Below are 25,370 nucleotides of genomic sequence, written 5' to 3' on the forward strand. Positions count from 1 at the left end.
GGATACTAGGAGGTTGTATGGGGTGGTGGTTCAGAGCTTGGCTCTAAAGCCAGACTGCTCAGCGTCAAAACCTGCCTCTGGCACCCAGCTAGGTGATTTAGGCATTTAAACATTTTTTTGCCTCTTTTCTCTTCTATAAAATGGCAATATTAAAAAAAATAAAATGGCAATTTTAAGATGTATGTTGTAAGGATCAGATAAGACTTCTAAAGGCCTCAACATGTGTTTAAATGTTTCAATGTAAATTTCCTAACATCCTCTTCCCCAAACTGCTCCCCATTCCTATTCACGTCTCAAGAAACCATCCCATCGTTACCCAGGCCAGAGCCTTATCCTGCACAGCTCCCTCTTTTCCCCCATACCTGCCAGTTGCAGGGCCTGTCTTCCTGGCCTCCTGAGTGTCTCGTCCACCTGCCTCTTCCCCCACCTCCGCCAACTTCTCCCACCTGAGCCTGCTGCAAGCTCTGGGCCTCCACTCTTGCCTCCTCGAATCCACTTTTCTTCACACAGTAGCTTTGATGCTCCAATCTGACCCTGCCCTCCCTTGCTCAAAGTCCTTCTGTGGCTCCCCACTGCCCTCAGAACAAAGTCCAAGCTCCTTTGCCTGGCATTCAAGACCTTTTGCAACCTGGTCCCATATCAGTCAGACCTACCCCATGGCAGCCACAGGCAGAGGCAAGTGTTTTCTGAGCAGAGACACACACACAAATCCTCTAGCTCGGGAAGACAGCCTCTCCCCACCTGTTTGGGAATGTCCCATTCCTCTCTGCCCTAGGTCCACAATCAGACTCTCCTCTCCTTCACCTGCCCAGCCTCTCCAGTGTTCCGCCCCTGGATGGGGGAGGGGGCACTACTTGCCACCCCACCCCCCATTCCAGCGTGGGCTGAGGGTCTCCAACAACAGAACCAGAGCCACTCAGCAACACTGGAACCCATTTGGGGGGGCCTGGGGCCCCTCGTCCCAAGCCAGGAGGGCTTCGGGGGGAGGGGTGCAGCCCCTGGCAGACTCGCTGTGTGGCCCAGAGGTCTGGGGGTTGCCAGGGAGGCAGGGGTGAACCTCACAGGGCTAGGGACGAGCGCAGTTCTCTTTCCCCCACTGGGGGAGCCTCAGGGCCAGCGTCGGGGCAGGAGGCTCCGGAGGCAGAGCCCGTGGGGCAGGGGTGGTGGCAGGGCAGTGTCCAGCGACAGGGGCACCATGGCCACCATCCAGTCGGAGACTGACTGCTACGACATCATTGAGGTGTTGGGCAAGGGCACCTTCGGGGAGGTGGCCAAGGGCTGGAGGCGAAGTACTGGCGAGATGGTGGCCATCAAGATCCTGAAGAACGACGCCTACCGCAGCCGCATCATCAAGAACGAGCTGAAGCTGCTGCGCTGCATGAGGGGCCTGGACCCGGAGGAGGCCCACATCATCCGCTTCCTTGATTTCTTCCACGACGCCCTCAAGTTCTACCTGGTCTTCGAGCTGCTGGAGCAAAACCTTTTCGAATTCCAGAAGGAGAACAACTTCGCACCCCTCCCCGCCCGTCACATCCGCACGGTCACCTTGCAGGTGCTCAGAGCCCTGGCCCGGCTCAAGGAGCTGGCCATCATCCACGCCGATCTCAAGCCTGAGAACATCATGCTGGTAGACCAGACCCGCTGCCCCTTCAGGGTCAAGGTGAGTGCGACTGCCCAGGTGTGGCAGTGTCCCTTGTTCCTGTCCTCTCCCAGATTCCCCCAGCCCTGGATGCTCTCCTGACGCTGAAGTCTCCCTTGTCCCTCACTTGTCTCCCAGCCCTGAGGTCTCCCTCCCTGGCCTTGATGCCTCTCCCCACCTCCTGGCTCTGAAATCCTCCGCATCTCTCTATCCCAATTCTGACATCGTCTCCCTCCAAGACCTGAGGTCTCCCCATCCTTGTCAGGTCTTAGCTCAGCTAAGACCCCCGTAAGGGGCAGGAGCAGAAAGACAGTGAGGGGTGACTGAGAAGTGGGCCAGGTGGGAGACATGGGTGGGTGGGACCAGTGACAGGGTAGTGAGAAGAGGAGATGTGGGTGAGTTCTGGGTAGATTTTGGAACAAGACTTGCTGGTAAATCTTATGTGAAGCGTGAGAGAGGAGGAGAGGGCTTGAGGGAGGATGAAAGCCTGCTGTCCTAAGCGACTGGAAGGATGGCGGCTTCATCCTGAGTTTGTTCATCAACAAACCTTTTCCGAATGCATGCTCTGGGCCTGACCCTGTGCTGGGCACACAGGCACCTCCTCGGTGCTGTCACAAGTCCCTAGGTTCCCCGATCCCGGCTCTGACCCCTCTGTCTGCTTTTGGGTTTGTTACTATCTGGTGATGGGTCTGAACTAGGGGCATAGTGAGGGCAGGGCCAGGAGCATTTAGGTCACCACTGTTTCCTCAGCATCTCCCAGCCTAGTGCTGTTGTGTAGTCAGTGCTAAATGAATGGCAGAGATACAGGGAGATACTGAGACAGGAAAAGGGAGATCATTCTGCCCCAGTAGATGGAGGGACAGAGACCCAGTGAAGCAGAGATTCTCACAAACACAGCAGGAGACAGACAGGACAGATCCATGACACCTGGCCAGCACTGGTCTCCTGGCTGCATTTGTGGGATGAATGAAGGAATTCCATGAAAATGGACTGAGTGATCAGGTCATTCAAGCTCTCTAAGATTCAGGCCTCAGCTGTCTGTGTTCAGAGTCCAGGTTAATAACCATTTTGTCACACTGCCTTCTGTACACAGAAGGTGAGGGATGGCTGAATCAGAAGCAGAGAAATTCCAGGAGGGATCCCGAGGGAGGGACTGAGACAGGATCACAGAGATTCAGAGTGAAAATGGCAGATTGCTCCCCCGAGAGGCATCGGGAGAGACAAGGACCTTCCAGGCATTCACCACGTTAGTGCAACAGGTGTTCATCAGCACCTGTATGTGCCAAGGGCCAGTGTGGGGTGTCACTAAGTGCTTGATGATGAAGACAGAATAGAACCTGGGCTTCAGGGAGGTGACACAGAGATGGAGAGAGAGACTGAGAGATGGGAGACAGACAAGTGATGAAGAGGCAAAGAAAGAAAAGAGAGAGACAAAGAAGACACAGAAAGAAAGAGCATGATGGGGTAAAAAAGCCCATTCATTCACTCTTTCCTGAGCCCCTGCTGTGTGCCAGGCGCTCTTTCAGGTATCTAGGGATGCAGCAGTGAACAGACAAAATCCCTGCCCTCATGGGACTGATGTCCAAGTTGAGTAGAGAAACAATGAACTCCATACAAAGGTAGCATATAGTATGTGAAATGGCGTTAAGTGCTATGGAGAAAAGCAGAGGGCCAGCAGGGTGGATAGAAAGGGTGGGCTGTGCTGTTTTTGATAGGATGGTTAGCAAAGACTTCCCTGAGAAGGTGACATTTGAGTAAAGAGTTGAGGTGAGAGAGGGAGCCATGTGGACATCTGGAGGAAGAGCATTCCAGGCAGAGGGAACAGCCAGTGCAAAGGCCCTGAGCTGGGAATGTGTCTGGCTTGTTCAGGGAATAGCGAGAGGCCCATGAGGCTGGAGCTGGGTGAGTGAGGGGGAAGGTGGGAGAGGGTGAGGGTGGCAAGGGGACCGGGCAGATTGTTGGAGGCTTGTGGGCCTGGGTGAAGACTTTTATCACAGGATGTGGTAAAGCCACAGGAAGATTCTGCGCAGGGGAGGGAGGTTGTCTGACTCAGGTGGTCACAGGGACCCTCGGGCTGCATGTGAGGGGCAAACTGGAAGGTGGGGGTGGAGGGGAGAAACAGGGAAACCGGCAAGGAGGCCCCTACATTAGTCCAGGAGGGGGATGAGAGGACAGGATCAGGGTGGGGCCATGGATAGGATGCAGAGTGGGCAGAACAGCAGGAGGAATCAGCAAGATTGGCTGATGGCCAAAGTGTGAGGTGAGAGAGGAGAGAGGATTCCTGACCCTAATGGGTGTAAGTTCTAGTGGAGAGAAACAGAGACAGAGAGACAAACACGCAAACCAGAGACAAGGGCTGGAGGAGATGGACAGGAGCATTAACAAGAGATAAGACTCACAGACGCAGTGACAGTCAGATGGCTGATGAAGGAAGACCCTGGCGAGAGATGCCAAGGGAGACTCAGATCGGCCCTCCTGGCCCATGTGCCTCCCTCCCCACTGCTCAGGTGATCGACTTTGGCTCGGCCAGTATATTCAGTGAGGTGCGCTATGTGAAGGAGCCGTACATCCAGTCACGCTTCTACCGAGCCCCTGAGATTCTGCTGGGGCTGCCCTTCTGTGAGAAGGTGGACGTGTGGTCGCTGGGCTGCATCATGGCTGAGCTGCACCTGGGCTGGCCCCTCTACCCGGGCAACAATGAGTACGACCAGGTGCGCTACATCTGTGAGACCCAGGGCCTGCCCAAGCCCCACCTGCTGCACGCAGCCCGCAAGGCCCACCACTTCTTCAAGCGCAATCCCCACCTTGATGCCACTAACCCCTGGCAGCTTAAGTCCTCGGCTGACTACCTGGCTGAGACCAAGGTAGGGGGGAAGGGGGGGCGAGGAGGGCAGTCAGTGTTGGGGCTGCCACATCAAGAAAAAAAATCTAGGCTAGATCTCAGAGAGGACCAGGAGCTTGGGGGTCAGCTGCGGGGGTTGTCACAGCAAGAGGGCTCTGAGTGAGACCCCAGGTAAGACTGGAAGTCAGGGCAGCCTGTCTGCCACCTCTGTGGCTATGGTCATCAAACTTGTGTGGCAAGAGTCTGGGTGAGACAGCAGAGAGGACTGGAAGTTTGGGCCAGCCATGGGAGCAAGAGAGGAGTCTGGGTGAGACCACAGATGGGACTGAAAGTACATGGCAGCTCCTCTGATAACTCCTGGGCCAGTGGTTGTCAAACAATTTGGCAAAGATGGTCTGGGCTTGACTCCTGGGAGGCTCAAGGGCTGGGATCAGATGCAGAAGCAAGAGGGGTCTGGAATTGATTCCAAGGAGGACTAGAGGGTTAGGGCAGCCCTTCTACTAGCCGCTGTTCGGGACCGGACCCACGGCCTGGCGGGGGGGGTGGGGACTGGAGGTCTGGGGCAAGGTGTGAAACTTGGGCCAGTGAGAGCAGAGAGAGAGGTGAGCCGGAGGGTGGCCAGGGTGTAGGTGGTGCTGGGATTAGGGCCTCCCCAGAGCTGTAGGATCAGGGCACAGTAAAACAAACGATTACAGTCAGCTGTCCTTCCTGCAGCAGTAGGAGGGCTGTGGATTAGACTAGAGGGTGTCTAGTGTTAGTGAGCAGGTATGGTCCTCCCAGCAGCAAGAGAGCTGCCAAGTCAGATCATGGGCAGCACTGGAAGTCAGGGTTCCGGTGTGTGGACTTCATAGCCACAAGAGAGCTCTGGGCCAGACTGGAGGGCAGACTGGAAGCTGGGGTGGGAGGGTCATAAGTGGGCCCCACAGCAGGGGTGCCTGGGGCCCAAGGCTTGGACTCGGTGTCAACCCCTGCCCCCCCCTACGTCCCACCAGGTGCGCCCGCTGGAGCGCCGCAAGTACATGCTCAAGTCACTGGACCAGATTGAGACAGTGAATGGCGGCGGGGCAGCCAGTCGGCTGACCTTCCCGGACCGGGAGGTGCTGGCGGAGCATGCCGACCTCAAGAGCATGGTGGAGCTGATTAAGCGCATGCTGACATGGGAGTCGCACGAGCGCATCAGCCCCAGCGCAGCCCTGCGCCACCCCTTCGTGTCCATGCAGCAGCTGCGCAGCGCCCACGAGACCACCCGCTACTACCAGCTCTCACTGCGCGGCTGCCGCCTCTCTCTGCAGGTGGAGGGCAAGCCACCCACGTCGGTGGTGGCTGCTGCAGAAGACGGGCCCCCCTACTACCGACTGGCCGAGGAGGAGGAGGCTGTGGGCCTGGGCAGTGCGGGGGGCAGCGGGCCTTTTTTCCACCAGAAGGCACCAGGCATGCAAAGGGCCATCAATCAGCTGGACGACCTGAGTCTGCAGGAGGCGGGGTGTGGGCTGTGGGGCGAGACCCGTGCCGATGTGGTCCCCGACATGCTGGTCCCACTCAAGGCAGCTGCCGCTGGCTGTCGGGTGTCTGACCCCGGTCCCGAGCCCATCCTGGCCTTCTACGGCAGCCGCCTGGCAGGCCGCCACAAAGCCCGCAAGCCACCTGCAGGCTCCAAGTCCGACTCCAACTTCAGCAACCTGATCCGGCTGAGCCAGGCCTCTCCTGAGGATGACACACCAGGCCGGGGCAGTGGCTGGGCTGAAGGAGAGCACCTAGGGGCCTCCGCTGAGCCGCCCGCCATCCCGCAGCGGGAGGGGGATGGGCCAGACATCAAGGACATGACCACTGGAAATTGAGGTGAGCTGGGCGGCAGCCAGGGTGCAGGTGGTTCTGGGATCAGGGCCTCCCCAGAGCTCTAGGATCAGAGCACAGTAAAACCAGCCTTGCCTCCCACACAACTGGATGGCCTGCTGCAGGGTCCAGCATCTGAGGTCCGCCCTCAGGATGTAAGGAAGCTCAGCAAACACTAATCCGTATTCAGGCTGTGTAAGAACTCAGAACACAGCAGTCCACAGACAGGAAGTGATAAAGCCCTAGTACTCCCAACAAGCCCATCACAGCTCACCCACCCTCAGGAAGACATGACAGACCCTCAGCAAACACACCTTCAGGACAGAGGAAGGTCTCAGCACACATCATTTAAGCCTCCAAAATGGATGAGGGTTCAGCATGTACAAAATTGTCCTCAGGAAGTGACAAGGATGCAGTTGGGACCAGAAGGAGTCCATGAGGGGCAGGCTGGTTGTTCCTCAGGGCAGGTGGGGGTTGGGGTGAGGGGCACTTCTTGGCTGATGCCCGTCTCTTCTCCCCAACAGAGGCCAGGCCCTGAGCTCTTCGACCCCAGCAGCTGTTCCGGGGAATGGCTGAATGAGCCAGAGTGGACCCTGGAGGGCATCAGGGGGCCACGGGCTCAGGGGCTCCCACCACGCCACACCCACCCACACTGTCCGCCCCGGGCCACTAGCTTTCTGCAGCACGTCGGCGGGCACCACTGATGGTGACCCCACCCCTGCCCATTATTGGGGGCTGTGCTAGTGGGGCTGGCATCCCCTTGTCAAAGCCATCCCCTGAACCGACAAATTATTCTTACAGAAAGATAGTTATCAAGAAATTCCCCACTCCCCCACCCACGGCGCACGCCTGCACACACACCCCGAACACAGGAGGGTTTTGGGGTCTGGCCCCTGGCCCCCTTGGCCAGAGGGACACAGGAAGGGGGCTGTACCCCGCTGGCTCTGAGCACGCTCTTGGCCCTGCTGCCTCTGTTTATTTCAATAAAGAACTGTTTAGCAGTTCTGCCTCATGCCTGTCCTCCCTGCCTGAGGCCTGGACTGGTGTTGGGGTGCGGTTCAGGCTGGGGTCCAGGCCCTGCTCTCCAATGCTGCCCCCAGCCTGCCAGTGGCTCAGGCTGGAGGCTGTGCTTGGCGCACTGACCCATCCCCTAAAGAAGCTCAGTGCCTGGCACACAAGAATCCACCCTCAGAACATTCTTGGTGTTCAGCAGGTGCCAGGTTTAGCCAGACGCCAAATTCTCATCATCTGTTGGCCTGTGTCTGCCAAAGGTTACAGGCTTGGCATGCACTCATCCATGCTTGGGACATGCGAAGTGTAAATTCACTTGGCAGGTGTACATTTCACGCTCGGTACATGCTCTAGTGTCCAGACATGCGAGTCCACCCTGGGGATAATGCAGTGGCTCAGCACGTGCTCATCTGGCTGGGAACATGCTGAGCGTGCAGCACACGCTGCCTCATTCTGGTTATACGAGGTCACACGCGCATGCTCAGCACATACAGGCCGAGGGCTCAGCACTTGCCAGTCCACACTGGTCACCTACTGAGGGCTCAGCACATACCAGACACATGCTGAGGGCTCAGTGCACAGGAAGATGTCCCCACCAGAGGCCCATGCCAGCTGTCCCCTACCCAGACACCCTACCTCACACCACTCAGTCAGGCACAGGCTGTACAGATAAGTTATTTACTTCTTATTATGACCTTGGGCCCTCTTTGCCCTTGAAAGTGGGGTGGGCCAGGGGGCCGGGCCCAGCATGCACCCCCACTTCTTCGGGGGCTAACCCCTCCCCCAGCTCGGCTGGGTCCTCTGGGGCCACAGCGTCAGGCCAGTGGGGGCGGAGGTAGAGGTTGGAGAGCAGGGGGGGAGCCTGTTAGAGCCACAATGGGGCAGACAGAAGCAGGGGCACAGGGACGGGGACTGTCCGCTGGACCGGGCCTCAGAGCAGACGACAGGCGTTGCCCACGCTGTCGGCTGAGGTATCGAGGTCATGGCTGTAAGGGGAGTCCCAGTCCCTCAGGAAAACCGCCTCCAGCTGGCTGCGCAGGCCGCCCCGCCCGTTCTGCGTCACCAGCAGCGAGGTGCCCGCCGTCTCAGTGAAGTAGCTGCCGGACCAGTTGGAGGTTCCTATGGGGCAGGGGTGTGGGGGCAGAGAGTCAGGGCCTCTGGCGGTGCCTGGACCCCCTTCTGTCTCCCCGGCGGCCCTCAGAACACTCACCGATGTAGGTGGCACGTTCAGTAACCATGTACTTGTTGTGGTTGACACGGGCATAAGGGATTCGAGCCTGGGCCTCGTCCGCAGGGACCACAAAGAGTTTCTGAGGGGAAGGGGGAGATGCAGGGTGGGTTAGAGAGCCCAGGGTCTAGGGGGCGTGGAACCAGATCTTCAGGACTGAGGACTTGGCTGCTTCCCATGGGGCCTTGAGGGCAGGAACAGGGCCAGGTGGAGTGGGTGCTCAGTAAACACCGACTGACGGGGAGGACATGGTTGCCTCATATGCCACCTCTTCCCTTTAGAATGGCTCCTTTTCCAGAAAGTCTTCCTTCCCCAGGTCTTACATCCAATGTCTCCTTTTCCAGAAAGTCTTCCATGACACCTTAACTTGGGCAGGTGCTTCCCCTGGGCTCCCCAAACCCGGCCCTGACCCCTCTGCCCACGCCCTCAATCCTGGCCCCGATCCGTGGTGCCCCCCAACCAGGCATAGACCACTCTGGGTGACAGGTGAGCACCACGAGAGCTGTGTCCTCAGTACTGCCCTGCACAGGGGCTGAGGGGTGGATCTAGGGTAGGTGCTTACCACCTGGATGTCAGAGTGGGTGTGGTTGTCACGCAGGGCAGCCAGGGACAGCAGAAAGGCCCTCATGGATGGCTCGGAGTGTCCCCAGCAGCTGATGAGCAGGCGCACCTTGACGCCCCGCTCGTAGGCAGCCCGCCGCAGCCCATCGTCAATGGCAGGCCAGAACCTTAGGGAAGGGAGTGCGGGCCAAGGAGGAGGCCTCACCTCAGCTTTAGGGAGCCAGGCCTGGGAATCCCCAGGCTCCAAGACCACCCCATCTCTGGCTCCCAGTCCTGCTGCTGCAAGCCCAATCTTCCCATCATCTTGTCTGCTGACTCCAGACTACCTGCTCTGAGCCCCCAGAGCCCAGTCATCCCCACTTCCCGTCCCAGATCACAGAGCCCAACCCTGCCGCCCCAAACCTGAATACTTAGTCCCATCTCCCAAGCCCCTCATCACATTTCCAGCTTAAACTCCTGCCCCTACCTCCAGAAATCCCACATCCTGCATCCTCTGCCTTAAGACTCCAGTCCCCCACCCCACCCCCAATATTCTCATCCTTTTCTCTGTCCCCTTTGCCCTATCTCAAGCATCCAGACCCACTCTCCCTGTCACCTGTCTCCTCTGCCTCTTGCCATGGTTCCCCCTCTGTCTGTCCTCTGGCCTTGGCCCCCTGCCTGCTTTCTGGGCCCCATCACCCCTTCTCCCAGCTCCTCTTTCACTTGCAGTGGCTCCCTTCCCCAAGCCCTGTTCACGCGCCCAGCAGTACCTGCGCGGGTGGGAGAACTCCATGGTGGGCAGGTAGTTCATGACCGCGATGTAGATGAAACTCCGGGCATTATCCACCACGTTGAGCAGGGCCTTCAAGTCTGGGGTGCGGCCACTCGGACACAGTGGTGGAGGCGCACTCTGGGGGATGAAGGGACAGTCAAGACACGTGTCCTGCCAGGGGTGCCGTCACAGTGGACTCCAGTTATAGACAGCTCGTCATGAGCCAGGTCCTGTGGGTCTCACTGAATGCTCAGCCTCCATGAAGGGGAGAGATAATTAGCACGTCCCTTACAGAGGTGAGAAAATGGAGGCGCAGAGAGGGTAAGTGACTTGTCTAAGATCGCACAGCTGATAGATGGAGACAGGATTTGTACCTAGGGTGTCTGGTTCCAGAACTTATGCTTTAACCCAGCGATTCTCAACATGAGGTCCCTGATCTGGCAGCAACAGCATCACCTGGGAACTTGTTAGAAACGCAGATTCTTGGGCCTTGCTGCACATGGCACAGGGAATCAAGGTGCTGGGGTGGGGCCCAGGAATCTGGGTTTTAACAAGCCGTTCTGGTGATTCTAATGCATGCTCAGGTTTGAGGAGCTCTGTTCTAGTCACTTTTGTCCCTGACTTGCTCACAGTTCACCCTGATGGCACTTCTCACGTGCCCACCCACACCAGGCTCTTCACGTAGCTCCCTCCATCCTCACGAAAGATGAGCAAACTCAAGCTCTGAAAGCAGAAGTGGTAATGGGGGAACCTTTCATCCCCCGTGGGAGACCACTGGAGCAAAGGACCCCAATGAGTCATCCCTGCATCTGTGCCTTAGTGTGGCCTTCCACCATGATGCTGGGGTTGGCCAGGTGACTTGCTCAGGAGAACCGAAGGGGACACAGGTTGGCCACCCCAATTAGTGAAAATATCAACAGCTAAAAACAGCACTGCCTTGTCCAGAGTGCCACAGGCGACGGTCGGCATTGTCCAATAGAACTTTCCACAGTGATGGAAATGTTCTCTATCTGCCCGCCCAATATGGCAGCCACTTGCTGCGTGTGGCTACTGAGCCCTTGAAATGTGGCTAGTGTGACTGGAGAACTGAAGTTTTATCCACTTTTTATTTAAATTGATTTAAATGGAAAGAGCCATAGGTAGCTTACACCAAGGGCTCAACCCTGCACGGACTCTCCTCATTAGTCCTAAAAGATTGTAAATATTATGATACCCACTTCCTAGATGAGACCAAGGCCTAGAGATGCTGGGACATAGTCCAGGCCCCTGAGTGGGCAGGAATGATGGCTAGTGGTCAGGACCCTCCCATTCCCACCAAATTACTGAGAAGGGCTAGATGGAGGCCATGACTGAGGGCATGTGGCCGAGGTGTGACGGGTCCCTCTTCCCTCGGACTCACTGCCAGGTAGGCCAGAGCAGGGGTTCCGTTGAGGCAGATTTCCATGGGTGTCTCTTGATTGTAGCGGGTGTCATAAGGCCGGGGCCAGGTTGATGGGATGGAGCTGCCCGCCTGGCCCAGGAACCAGTAGGCCTCGAAGATCTTGGTCAGGTCTCGAGCTAGGCAGCTGCAGTTGTACATGACCACGCCCAGCTCCTTGACCTGAGGGAGGACAGTGCTGAGGGGGCTGGTGGCCCAGGACTCACAGGTGGCACAGACACTTGCAGATACTCCCCCTCCCTCCCCGGTCTCCCTTCCTGTCCCTCACCCCTCTATCTGTCCGTCTCCCCTCTTTCTGCCCCTTAGCTCCCCCTTTCTCCCAACTAGAGTCCTGGTATAGACATGAACTTGACCAAGACTGAAGTCTTGAGTCCAGTTTTGGTGACCATCATTCAGTTATTCTGAAGCTCCAGGTTGCCTGAACCTTTGCACATGCTGTTGCTTCTACCTTCTGCTGATTTCCTACCCAGTCTTAGGTCTTAGCTGGTAGTTTCCTCCTCCAGGAATCCTGCCTTGACTGTCCAGACTGTGTCAGGCATTCCTGGAGGCTCTCAGGGTCCCTTGGGCTTCCCTCATCACTCTTTCTGGTGACAAACCTATCTCCCCATTGACTGACTAGGAGGACAGGCACCGGGGATGTCTCAGCCACAACTGTATCTTCAGCATGCACTCTGCAGAGCTGGTGAGATTAGGGGCTTGGGAAATATTTGTTGAGCAAATAATCATTGCCTAAGCTGTACCCCTCTCCTGTCTTCTGCTAATTCTTGCAGATCCTCTAGGTATCAGATTAGTTGTCGCCTCCTCTGGGAGACTTTCCTTGATACCCCAGGTTGGGTCCCCCAACCTGGCCCTAAACCCCCGTGCTTGGGCTTCCTCCATTCCAGTCTTGACCCTTCTGGGAGGACACTGCCTGTGAGAAGCCTGTCTCTGTACTGGGAGCTCCAAGAGGTACATCTGTTACTGCCATGTTCCAGGATCAGAACAGGGCTGGGCTTAGAGAAGGCACTCAGGGAGGGAATAATGAAGGTCAAATAGGTGGGCAGAGCTTTGAATGGCCTGTAGACGGGCTGGTAGTTGCCACTGAGGGGCTTCCATGAACAGGGGGAGGGCAGTGGAGGACTGGATTGGTGAGGCCTGGCAGGAGGTGGGAAGGAAGCCATTGCAGAGGCTAGATGGAGAGGACTCTGGGGTTAAAGTGGGATGCAGTTGGAGGCTGGGGCAGGCAGAAGCCTAGGAGGGCAGGTGGGTAGGGTGCAGGCAGACCTGGGTCAGGGAGCGCCAGTCCATGTTGGCACTGCCGAGGTAGAAGTGGGTCTGGTCCACCACCCAGAACTTGGTGTGCAGGACGCCATGGGTCAGCTTCTGCATGTCCACCATGCGGACCTGGGCACCTGCAACCGACAGGGGTGGTGGTCAGGGACTGGCTTGAGCAGCCCCAGGCCCAGCCCAACCCCAGCTGTCCCCTAGCTCACCGCTTTGCAGCAGCGCCTGCAGGTCCGCCTGGGGCTGAGGCCCGTTGGGCTTGCTCACGGTAATGCGGACCTTCACACCCCGGGGTGCCAGGGCCTGTAGCTGCCGGAGGACCTCCTCACCCTGCAGGGAGGGGAGAGCCTCTGAGGGGCTGGACCAGCCAGCTCTCCAATCCCATGCCACACCCCCATGGAGTTGTGTTGAGATTTGGCTTCCAGGACTGATCAGGCTTTATATTAGCCAGTATACTTAGGGAAGGCTTTGCAGGTTAAGGTATTAAAATCTTTCTTTATCTGTTTTAATAACTGGCTGCTCTGAACCCTGCTAGAATCTCCCTGCTACTCCTGCCCTTCACAGGACCTTCCCAAGATCCTGACTTGGAAGCATCAATGCCTGACACCACGGGGCTTCTGGGCCCATTACAGGATGCTGGCGGCACAGCGCAGACTAGGGGTCTGGGAAGATATGGGTGAGGCTTGCTGATGCCAATAACAATCATAGTAACAGCCAATGATTCCCGGGTTTCAACTCTGAGCCGGGCCCCGCTTCTAAGCTTCTTCACATCTGAACTCATTGAATTCTCACCACCCTCACTGATGAGGCAGGTCTGAGTATATCTTAAGGTGCAGATGAGGCAACTGAGCATTGACGAAACCAAAAGTGAAGCAGGATTTGAACTCAGACCGTCTGCCTCCTGTGTCTGTGCTTTGCGCTTTGAACCACTCCGGTAGGAACCAGCAAGGTATGGGCACTCAGATAATTTTTAACTGGTTTATATTTTTTTCAGGCAATGCTTAAAGAGCCCCACAATTTTAATTAATTGAAGCCTACCTCTGACAAAGAGAGGCAGCAGGGAAAGGGGATAGATTCACTGTGCTTTTTAATGAAGGACTTATCCAACTACCCAGGCTGTTCCTTTTCAAATCCTGAAGTATTATGTTTAAGTTTCCAGGCCCTAACAAGGCTATAATAGCAAATGCTTATAAAGGGCTGGCTCTGTCAGGCACTGTGCTATAATTTGCAGGGATTGGCTTGTTTCATCCTTATAAGAGGTGGGTGCTAGGTATTGGCCCCATTCTACAGATGAGCAGACTGAAGCCAGAGAGGTGAGGTGACTTGCCCAAGGTCACACAGCTGGGAAGTGGCAGCCTGGCTTGAGACTGGGCTGGTACTCACTCCATATTTCCATTTCTTTGAGTGACAGGACTGGGGTGACTTATGGGCAAGTGATATCTGTCAGCCTAATCCCTTGTAACCAAACCCACACCCTGACATTCAGAGGCCTCCAGATGACCATGACAAAACACCCCCATCCAGAGGGCCATGTGAAGACAGTTGCTCCCAAACACCTGTGTCCAGCTTGTTGTGTGAGACATGCCCACCTGTCCCCTGAGCTTCAGGGGAACCCCCTTTGCCCCCACTCCATTGCCTCCCACCACCCCCTGCTGCCAGCCAGGGCCCAGGTTGCCAGGTACCTGCTGGGCAGAGGGCTCCTGAGTGTGGGTGTCATTGTTGGTGAGGGTCCAGTAGAAGGAGGCGATGTCCAGGCTGCTGTGGGCACCGGCGAGCAGGCCCAGCCAGGCCTGGCTGGTGGATGGGTTGCCCGTGGAGGCATTGGGGAAGTCTAGGCCCTCGGGAATGCTCTCCACCAGCACTGCTCTGGGGGGTGGGGGGAGGCAGAATCAGCCATAGGGGGCTGGAATGTGAGTGCTCACTTGTCTCCCCAAGGAGTATGGAAGACTGTGTATATTTGTGTGTGCCTATACTCAAGATTCTCTGCATGTCTGTGTCTTTGTCTTTTCAGAGGTGCGTATGTGGATGTCCATGTGTGTGCATGTGTCCACAGATGTGGATGGAAGATGCCATGTGTGTCTGTGTGTGCCTTTCTGTTCACTGACAAAAGATGATGCTGTCGCTGCCATGGCAACAGTGTGGGGGAAGCGGGTGAGCATGGAGGGAAGAACCTGTGACGATGGTCTACTTGGAAGTCTGTGATCTCCTCACTCTGTCTTGACTACTGGGTGCAGGCCCTGCTTATTGCGTGTTGACAGGTCCTCAGTTTGGCAGTGCTCCTCCGCCCACCATTCGAGGCTCCCTGCTCCCACCCTCTGCTGCCACTTACTCGCAAGGGTCATAGCAAGGGGCTGGGCGCTGATTGGGCCCGAAGAGATGCAAGTCGCCGTATTCCCATAGAAACAGCTGAGTCATCAGGGCACCGAAGCCCACAACTGCCAGGATGAGGACCAGCAGGACCCAACGGGCTTTCTGTGGGGAGGAGGAGGTGATCAGTCAGCCCAAGGCGGGCAGCCCAGCCCATGTCTGAGACAGAGTGAGGGTGGCAGTGGGCTCCTACCTTCTCTGCAGCCTTCCAAGCCTCGATCTCATTCATGGGAAGTTCGTTGGCGGGCTCCTCAGCAGGCACCTTCAGCTGGGGGATCAGGATGGTAGGGGGGTGACAGGGCAGTTCAGCAGGACCCCCTCCCTCCACTGGGCCCAGCCCCTCCCCCGAGGTCCCCCATCCACCTACCTCCTGGTACATCAGTTTAGGCTTCATCTTGCCAGGCAGCTAGAGGATTCGCAGAGCCCAGGTGGGAAAGTGGGTGTGTCAGGGTCTCCAAACTGCAGGGGAACAAAAGCTGGCAATGTGTGGGGGTGTTCTAGGCTTTTGGGGGACATCATAGAAAGCAGATCAGTCTTGGGCTCACAACACTCATTGGGTCGCCTTGTCTGTGATCACGGGGGCCACTGGCACTGTGCCTGTCACCCCTAAAGGAGGAAGCTGACTGCTGGTCAGCAGAGATTTCGAAATTCCTCAAGGTCCAACCCCTCTGCTTTCCTCCCTTCCCTCTGCAGTGCCCCCCAGCCCTACTTTAGTGCGCCCACCCTGCCCCTCATTAGCGTCCACACTGCTCCCCATTAGCACCTTCCCTTCTCTGAGCTCTAACCTATACATTTCCAAAGTGACAGCTCCGGATTGGGTCAGCAGAGTCCCAAATCTTTGTGCCTGGCTTTTTCCAGCCCTGGGATTACCCAGAAGTCATTTTCCAGGTGGCTCCTCTGCCTCTACTCTCAGGTGCCCACCAGACAGCTCAGGCCAGGAGCCCAGGATCATCGGGGCCTCCGCGCCAGCCCTCAGCCCATCGCCCAGTCATCCTCCCTTACCCTACCCCAAAGGGGCATCGGCCTTACTCGGTAGGCGGCAGCTGCTACCTCCACGGGGCCCCAGCTTCTGCCCCAACAGGCTGAGCAGGGGCGGGAGGGAGGAGGGGACGGGGCCCGAGGGGGCTCCGCCCACTGCAGCGGGGAGTCTGCGCAGTAAGCCTGCCAGTCCGGGCTCACTGCAGGCAGAAGGGGGGCCTGGCCCTCCACATATGGTCCAGCCAATCCGGCCGGGGAAGGGGGAGAGTATATGGCTGAGCGATCGGCTTTGCTACACTCCACTCTAGAGACCCGCATGTGGGTTAGGGAGGCCACAGGTAAAGAGAGAAAACCCCACATCTTTTCTCGTCCACAAATCTTGTGGACTTTTGTACCATAGGCATGTATTAACTAGTCAGAAATAAATACATAAATAAGATTAATGATTTTAAAAATGATAAAATACAATGGAATGATCAAGGCGTAATAACGTGATGTAGAGATGTAGCGATAAAATCAGTTTAGAGGACACAGCCCACACTAAGGGAGGGGAAGAGCCGGGTCAGGGAAGGAGATGGTGGGTGTTCCATTGGAGTCTGTTTGAATTGCAGTCAGTATTTGATTTAAAAAAAAAAAAAAAGCCAACTGACATTTTGATAGGGATTTTTGAACTTTTGTTTCTTAAATCCAGGCTCTCGCTGGAGGGATAAGGAGGGTTTCCCACCTCCCATCTCCGAAGCCGGGTTTAAGGCCACAGCTGGAGAAATAAACTGGAGGACTCCTCCCAAACCACCTCTCTCAGTGAAAGAGGGGCAAGATCCCTTCCGCACATCCAGGCAGTAAGTCAACAGACAAATGCAGAAAAGGATTATTATTGAGAGAAGCAACAGCGTCAGAAGTGGTTGCCTTGGCAGCGGGATTTGGGAGTGGGTCAAGATTGCTTTTTATTGTACGCCGCTTTCCTTTTTTTAAACTTGTGAAATATAAACGACTTACAGAAAAGTAGAGAAAACATCTCTGCGCACGATAAAAAATAATTATAAAGTGAACACAGGTGTTGCACGTCCCAGGTTTTGTCACATTTAAGGATCAATCACGCGCATGCATTAACGTGATTTAAAGAAAGAAGGAAAAAAGAAAATTCCAAAAGGGAGCTAGGTTCTCCCCTTACCGCAATATCCAGCCTAGATCTGAAAGGATAATTTGGAAACCCCTCCCCCCGCAACGTCTGATCCCAGATTGTCAAGGGCAGAAGATACCCCCTAGGTCCACTTCTCTCATTGCAGGGAGCCCGCCAAATGAGGATGGGTCAAATGGATCCAGCAAGAAATAGCAACAGACTGAGGTTATCTGGAACTCCAGAGGTCACCAAGGGAAGCAGAAGATGTCTTAGATGTGGCTGACCGCAATGTTGGGGTGGGGGCGTGGGGTGGGAAAACAAGTCTGCCTTTTATTTATCTATTTGTGAAAGCCTTGGTGAAAAATGTTTTAAGAATATAGGGTTGGAACAGCAGATGATGGAACATTAGGGAAGCTAAGATAAAAACAAAACTGTGAGGGTTGGGACTGGACACAAGGATTCCTGGGAACTGGGATGGCCACTAATAAACCAAAAATAGGAAGAAAATAGACGGATTTCATTCAATTTGTTAGCGACCTTTTGCCTCTCAAATTGTGCAGTGATGACAGGTCTGTAAAGATGGGTTTAATTTTGACTTGTTATATTTTTATCAAAGCAATCTACTTAAGGTATTTAAAAAGAAAGCTAGGACTGGAGAGGTGGTGTGGATTGGATTACGCTGGTGAGGCAGTTAAAACTGCGGCTTCCAGAGCCAGATGCCTGATTTTAATGAGCCTCAGTCTGTATGTGACTGACCTCAGAGAAGTGACAATGCATCTGTGCCTTGGCTTTCCCATCTGTAAAATGGGTATGGTAACAGTAGTGCCTACTCTTCACAAGGCTGTTCATTCATTTTGCATACATTTATTGAGTACCTGTGCAGCAGGTATTGTTTAAGTACTCGGGTTATCACTGTGAACAAAACAGACATGAAGTAAGACAGAAAGAAAGAAGTTAGGAAATCAACTAAATGTTAGAAGGTAATGAACGCTACCGAGACTCAGGGAAGAGGGACAAGGGTCAGGGTAGGGTTGGGATTGCTTGCAATTCTAAATAAGGAGGTCAAGGAAGGCCTCACTGAGAAGGGGATACCTGAGGAAAAAAATTCGAGGGGAGGAAGGGAGCTACATGAAACTCTCAGGAAAGAATGATCTAAGCAGCGGAACAGCCAATGCAAAGGCCCTCAGGCGGGAGTATGCCTAATAAAGACTGGAAAGAGCAAGGAAGCCAGTGTGTTGGTAGTGGAATGGTGAGGTGGGGGGCAGGGAAAGAGAGGAGGTAGTCAGAGAGGTGACAGAACCGGATCATGTAGGGCTACCTGGACTGTGGCAAGAAGGATAGGGGCCATCGTGCAGGCTCTGAGCAGAGGAGGGAATGTGGTGGCCTCAAAAAAGGTTATGTCAGATGTGATTATCACTCCTGGCACTTATAAATGTGACCTTATTTAGAAAAAGGGTCTTTGAAGACGTAATTAAATCAAGGATATGGAGATGAGATTATTCTGGATTATCTGAGTGGGCCCTAAATCCAAAGGCAAGTTTCTATAAAAGAGGCAGAAGTGAAGACCATGTGACTAGGGAAGCAGAGATTGGAATGACACGGCTGCAAACCCATGTATGCCTGGAGCCACCAGAATCTGGGAGAGGCAGGGAATAGAATCTCCTCTAAAGCCTCTGGAGGGAGCATGGCCCTGCTAACACCTTGATTTTGGATTTCTGGCCTCCAGAACTGTGAGAGAATAAATCTGTCTTTCTGAGCCACCCAGTTTGTGGTACTTTGTTACAGCAGCCCCCGGAAACTAACACAAGCGTTTGCAGGCTCCCCCTGGCTGTGTCAGGAACAGACTGGGGGCTGTGTGCATGTGTGCAGGGGCACGAGAGGACAGAGGAGAAAGGGTGGACAGGACTAGGGGGTGGGCAACCAAGGGGAGAAGAGTAGAGTCTGGGTTGCATTCTGAAGGTGGAGCTGATGGGATTTCTAATCAGACTGGACACAGATTCCAAGTGAAGAAAGGAGGCCAGGAGGCCTCCAAGGGTTCTGATCTAAGCATCTGCAAGGATGGAGACACCAACAGCTGATTTGGGGAAGAGTGAGGAGTTAAGTTTGGGGAAAAGGTCAGAAATATATATATTTTTAAATAGTAAATACATTTTTATGTGTTTGAATATGTAAAATCTGAAATGTCTAAAATCTATCCAAATGGCTCCTTCAAACTAAAGGAATTAATACCTATCAAGTGCATAGAATGAGCATGCAGGAGGTCCTCAATAGATGATTGTGTGAAGGATACTATAAGCCCAAAAGAAAAAAAGGCATGGTTCCCTCTGCCTCCATCCTCCCCACCCTTGCCCAGGCAAGATGGTTGCTTTTTATTATAGGCCTTCACTTACTATCTTTAAAAGTTGGGGGCCCCCTCCCCAACATCCCAGTCTCCAAAAAGGACTGTGGCCTCAGCTGGAGAAGTATCCAGCACCCTCAACCCCAGCTCCCTAGGGGGAGTGGACAGGATGAAATGGAAGGTGGGCACGGGCAGCCGCGCACAGAGCCTGGCTGGCATTCTCTGCTCATCTCAGTTCCTGGGAACCCACTCCAGGGCTCCAGTGCAATGTCCAGGCTGGTCCTTATGCCCTGTCCCCTTGGCTTGTGCCCTGCTGACTTGGGGTGTGACACCACAGTCCACAGAAAAAGGAGGAAGCAAAACCCACTGGGCTTTTGAGACACGTGTTAGGTCACAGCTCCCTGAACACTCTGCCTCTGGTGGGGGTGGGGGTAGGATATTTGACCCCTGTTCCACAGCAGCACTTTGGAGTGGAGAGTCCTGGGTTCAAATCCCACCTCTGTCAATTTCTTACTGAGTAACCTCACATATGGGGCTTTACTTATTTGAGCCCTGCTGGCCTCATCTATAAAAGGAGGATCATCTTACACCCGTCTGGGGAGCATCTGGGGAGCAGTGGCTGGGGGATCTCTGAATGGTTTAAGGGGGAGGGTCTGGCAGTCCCAAAGCCCTGGGTTCAGCTCTCAGCTCTGTGTGTTCCTGGGAGAAGAGGCTCCCTTCTCTGAGCCTCACTTCCATTCTCAGAACAATGGGGAAACTAAAATACCAACCTCACATTTGCAAGGAAGCGTCAATGAAACCATCCACGGCAGGCAGGTAGCACAGTAAACGCCTGGTACAAGCTGGCAGGTGAGGTGTGTCCCCTAGTACCCTGTACACACTTCTATCACAGATAGACTTGTATGTGTCCCTTGAAAACCTAAGTCTATGTCTAATTTATTCCTCCACCCCACCCCAGTACATTGTAACCACTCAATAAATGTTTATTGAAAACAGAAGAAATGAAGCAGCAGAAAGCCCTCCTTAGATGTCTCTCCAGATCCAGTGACACTTGATTCATACACAATGATAAGTGGCTTGTGTTCTGACCCCAGAGCAATAGGATAGGTGCAGGTAATGGCATCTCAGCCTGACAGTAAAATTCAAAGTCAATTCAAGGTTCATTCAAGCCATCTGGAGTGCAAAGGAGGGTGTGGGGCCAATTAACTGCTGCAGCACACAGGAAGCACTGGACAGGCCGCACCTCAGGAAACATTTACAAACCCTTGGACCTTCCGTATGGCCCAAAACAGAAATGTTCTTGTGTTTAAAGGAGCTGATTTTCACTTGATTGCACAGACCCCTTTGGACTGAACAATCAATTGCCTGTGGTCAAGTCTACAGGAAACAGAACAGAGCACTGGTTTTGTAAACTTTGTTTTCTTTTTAGCAGTAGAACCTTTATTTCAAAGGACCCCTTTATTTCTAAATGTCCTTTCGAGGAAGAGAAGATGCTTGGTCTGAAAAAGTTAATTAAGTAAAAAACAAAAATAACAAAAACACTCCATCATGAATGGTGACAATTTCTAAATTGGAACTCTAAAATCTAAGCTGTCCCACCCTTACTTAAAACCCCTCTGTGGCTCCCCATTGCCTTTGGGACAAAGTGCAACCATCTTACCATGTCCGTCTTAGGCCCTATATGGACAGGCCCCTGCAGACCTGCCCCATCATTACAGCTTCAGTTCTCCTTTCTGACTCCAAAGTTGTCTCCGACTCTCAACTCTCCCCCAAACTCCAGCTCTGGAAGTCTATGGCCTCCTAGATACCTCCCCCCGGCTATCCCTAAGCCCCTTATACCCATGTCTTCAACTGCCCTTAGCATCTCTCCCAAACCTGCTCCTCCCCACAGCTCCCCATTTAAAGGACAGCTGTCCTACCCATTCTTCAGGTCTTAGCCTGTGTGTTACCTCCTCCAGAAAGCCCTGACTCCCCTGGAGTCCTGGGCCTTGTCCTGGATGCCTCATAACTAACTTATCCATTTGGCTTCCCCAAGTTTCTCCCACCCACCCTCTTTCTCTCCCATCCACAGCTTCAGTCTGGCCTCTCCCACCTGAGTCCTCACTCCAGTCAACACCCTTGGCCCCCAGGCTTCACTCAACCCTTCCAATTCCTCTCTATCCAAGTCTGACTCTGCTCAAAACCTCCCTGTGGCCCCCCAGTATCCACAGGATAAAGTCTCAGCTCCTCACTGCGGCTCCCAGGGCCCCAAATGATCTTCCCTTAATAACCTGTTGGGCTTATTCTCTTACCATCCTTGATGGCCCGGCCATATTTAATATCTTTCGGTTCCTTGAACTGAAACCACACTTTTACCACCAAACCCACTCACAGCTGCCCCTCCTGCCTAGCATAGCTTTTTCTCCTCTTCATGTTGCTCATTCCTATCCTCTTGTGTACCACCTCCTTTAGGAAGCCCTCCCTGACCCCCTGGCTGACACAGGCACTCTCTTTGGCCTCTGGCAGTCTCCTGGGCTTCTGCATCCCAGCCCAGATCCCTCTGCCTATGCTGCCCCCAGCCTGGCTCTGACCACACTGGGCTGTCACTGCCTGGTAATGGGTCCATTTCTCCCACTGAACTGTGAAACCCATGAGGGCAGGGCCGGCTCAGTCACTGCCGAGTCCCCAGTAACACGCAGTGCAGGGACAGTACATGGCAGATGCTCAGTGGCCCATTCATTTATGTATTCATTTCAACTAGTATTTATTCAGTGACTATTGCTGACAAGCCCTGTCTGGCAAATGGAGGTACAGCACAAAACAGAAAAAAACAAAAAAAATCCCCGGGAAGGAAGAAATTCCTTTGAGGAAGTGAGACAACAGATAAATGAGTGAAACATACAGTATATGCCTTGGAGAAAAATAAAACAGGGGAAGGGAAGAGTTGCATCAGAATTGAAAATGGTTGATGTTACTTCAAAAATAACAACACATCTGGGGCAAACAAGCATCATTATCCCTGTTTTTCAGGGACAATCACTGCTCAGGTCATTTGTTGGCAGGGAATTTGAACCCAGAGCTCAGTTCTGTTTCAGGATGCTACACTGTGGAACCATTTCATGAACACAAAGTAAGGCAGAATGTCTTCTCCTTGCCACCCTGAGGGAGGCCTGAGCCTGTGAAAAGACAGGATGTGGTAGAAAGGGTAGGGCTCTTTATGTTTATTGAAGGAGGCACTGCTCAAAACATTTGATATATTCAATTCTCACAACAGTATTTTTTTAGCCCCATTGAACAGATAAAGGAACTAAAGACTCAGAGAGGTTAAGTCACTGGCACAAAGGGACATAGCCAGGAAATGGCGGAGCCAGGATTTAAGCCCAAGCTGCCTTAGGGTCCCGGGTGTAGACAAGATGCCTCTTCTGTTGTTGAACATCTGTAGATTTGTGGCACCCTCCCTCCCTCCCCTATAGTGGCTGAACCCAGTGGTGGCTCTGGTCTCTCAAAACCTCTATGAACATCCCCTCCCCTTCCGAATCTTTGAGAGGGACGTTTAAGGCTTTCTCCAAATATAAAGGATATATGAGGGCAGCTTTAAGAAGAGGACTCTGGCTCTCCTTCCAACCAGGCTGCTCTTGCCAATCCATTCTTGGTAGAAGTTCTCCAGCTGCTGCTGCTGCTGCTGCTGCTTCAGGTCATATCACGTCACATCAGATCATGTCCCTTTTCTCCTCCAAATCCTCCCACCATACTCAGAATAAAGCCAAAGTCTTCTCTACAGCCCATGAGACCCCAGAGGATCTGCCCCATCCCTCCTCTAACCTCATCGCCCACCCCTCTCCACCCTCACCGGCCTCCTTGCTATTCCTTAAATATTCCATGCATTCTCCTACTACAGGGCCTTTTCATCCGCTGTTCTCTCTGCTAGAATGCTCTTCCCCCAGATAGCCATGTCACTCTCCCCTCCTTCAAGTCTTTGTTCAAATGTCACCATCTCAGAAAACCTTCCCTGACCACCCTACTTAAAACTACAACCTCTGCATTCCCCACGTCCCTTCTAACACATCATATGATCTACTTACCTGTTTGCTTATTGTCTCCTACCCAGGCTAGAATGTAAACTCCATGAGGCAAGGGATCTTTTTTTTAATATATATTTAATTTTTTAAAACAATTTTGTTTGTTTTGGGGGGGAGGTAATTAGGTTATTTATTTTTTAAAGTAGGTACTAGGGATTGAACCCAGGACCTCATGCATGCTAAGCATCTGCTCCACCACTGAGCTATACTGTCCCCCTATGGACCTCTGTTTTGTTCACTGATATGTCTCCAATGCCCAGCACAGGGTTGAACATGTAGATCATGCTTAATAAATATTTGCTGAATAAAGAACTTGCGTTTTCATTCCCAGGTTGCACATGTAGCAACTGAGGCACAGGAACCTTAAGCCACCTCTGCCCAAGGTCATGCAACTGTTTAAGTACTAAATGCTAGAACCAAGATTGGAATCAGACTGTTCCAGGCCCCAAGCACACGTGGCTAATGACTATCCTCCACTGCCATGTTAAGGCAAGGTGAGTGACTAAGATACTTACCTTTCCACATGGGGATTCAGCGTTGCTGAGGTTTGACTAAGGTGTGGTGAGACCTGCCTCATCTCTCTGTACCCCCAATTCTACAACTCAAGGGAAGGCTGGGCCTAAGCTACCTATAGTCTTCCCCTCACCATGCCCTCCTTGACTCCTGCCATGGCTAAATGCTCTCAGTTTGGGGGGTGGGGATTCACTGAATCCAACAAGATAAAGAGATAGGCATTAAGTATTTACGTGAGCAAGGTTCGTGATGGCTGATGGGCCACCCCCTCAGGTGTGGTGACGTGGCAGAGGTGGGGACAACATGGAGATCGTGACGTGGGGCAGCGTGGGTAGGCTGCCATGACAGAGCATGTCAGGATACGGGGAGTGTGATGACACCACGGGAATGATGAGGGCAGCTAGGGGGAAGGGGGAGAGTGACAATGAGGAGGTGATGAAGGTGACTGGATGAGGGTGAGATGGTTGATAATATTAGCCCAAATCGCCACATCAAGCCGGGCATATCACAAGAATAAGCTCACTGAATCCTCACACTCATCCCTGACATAGGTGTCCTTGGGTGCACTTTACAAATAAGGAAGCTGAGATTGCAAAGGTTTGATTAGGTGGTCAAGGCACACCCTGGGTAACAGCTGTAGTACCCGGTATGGTGGCCAGTATGTGAGGTGACACTGGGAAATGATGAAGACATGAAGGGAAGAAAAACAAATGTAAAGCAGGGTGGCTCCTTATGAGGAAAACTAGATGCATTAGGCACCGACAGTAACCACCAGAGGAGCAAAGGTGACAGGGAGGGAAGGAGACATATGGGGTGAGGATGACATACGGGAAGCATGAGTTCGATTTAAGGAGATGGTGACAGGAGGAGTGCGAAGGTGACACGAGGGTATGATGACAATTCATGAGAAGTGAAGACTTCATAAAGGAGTAACAGTAATACAAGAGGGGTGCAGGCGACATGAGAAGGCGACGACTTAAAGTGCGGCGGTTGCGACATTTGGTGGCAATGAGGGCTTAAAGGGAACGAAATCTTGTTAAGAGGGTTGATAGCGACTTAAGGAGGGTGATGGCGACATAAGGGGAGTGGTAACCATTTAAGCGAGATGCAACATAAGGGGAGGAATGGCGACATAAAAGGCCAGAGGACGATGTAAGAGGAGAGATACATTATAGACGAAGGACAACACGAGGAGGGCAGCCGAGGCGCCGCACCCCCAGACCGCACATTACCTGCGCTCCACGGCTCCCACTCCGGGACCCAGCCCTGCGTGCACCTTCTAGGCTGGAGCCCCGCCCGACCGCCCCCGCCGCGCGCAGGCGCACTCAGGACGGACTGCGGCTGGCGGGGGCCAGGCAACTGCCTTCTTTATTGGCCGCGCTCCTCGCCAGCGCGGGGCGGAGGGAAGCGCCTGGGAGACTGCAGGCGGT

General features: G+C 53.8%; 2 protein-coding genes across 4 annotated transcripts; one reads left to right on the plus strand and one right to left on the minus strand.

The window, feature by feature from the left end:
* Positions 1-908: 908 nt before the first annotated feature.
* On the plus strand, positions 909-7,018 carry HIPK4 (homeodomain interacting protein kinase 4). The gene is given in 5 exon segments (XM_032486024.1): positions 909-1,660; positions 4,147-4,503; positions 5,474-6,307; positions 6,309-6,320; positions 6,839-7,018. Coding segments are annotated over 5 exon segments (1,848 nt in total). The 5' UTR covers positions 909-1,195.
* A 969-nt stretch (positions 7,019-7,987) lies between these two features.
* Positions 7,988-25,330, minus strand: PLD3 (phospholipase D family member 3). 3 transcript variants are annotated; one of them, XM_014553498.2, is made up of 13 exons: positions 25,173-25,329; positions 24,174-24,340; positions 15,301-15,392; positions 15,127-15,201; positions 14,896-15,038; positions 14,249-14,432; positions 12,776-12,896; positions 12,567-12,694; positions 11,265-11,465; positions 9,864-10,003; positions 9,116-9,281; positions 8,536-8,635; positions 7,988-8,444 (listed from the first exon to the last, which is right to left on the minus strand). In XM_014553498.2, the coding sequence occupies exons 3-13, from the start codon at positions 15,325-15,327 to the stop codon at positions 8,257-8,259; spliced, it is 1,473 nt and encodes a 490-aa protein (XP_014408984.1). In that variant the 5' UTR covers positions 15,328-15,392; positions 24,174-24,340; positions 25,173-25,329; the 3' UTR covers positions 7,988-8,256. The 3 variants fall into 3 exon arrangements, with proteins under 3 accessions (XP_014408984.1, XP_006177985.1, XP_014408985.1); XM_006177923.3 differs by lacking the exon at positions 24,174-24,340 and having other exon boundaries at positions 25,173-25,330; XM_014553499.2 differs by lacking the exons at positions 24,174-24,340; positions 25,173-25,329 and adding an exon at positions 15,963-16,071.
* Between the last annotated feature and the right edge of the window lie 40 nt (positions 25,331-25,370).

Source organism: Camelus ferus, chromosome 9, assembly GCF_009834535.1.
Source record: "Camelus ferus isolate YT-003-E chromosome 9, BCGSAC_Cfer_1.0, whole genome shotgun sequence".
NCBI classification, from domain to species: domain Eukaryota; kingdom Metazoa; phylum Chordata; class Mammalia; order Artiodactyla; family Camelidae; genus Camelus; species Camelus ferus.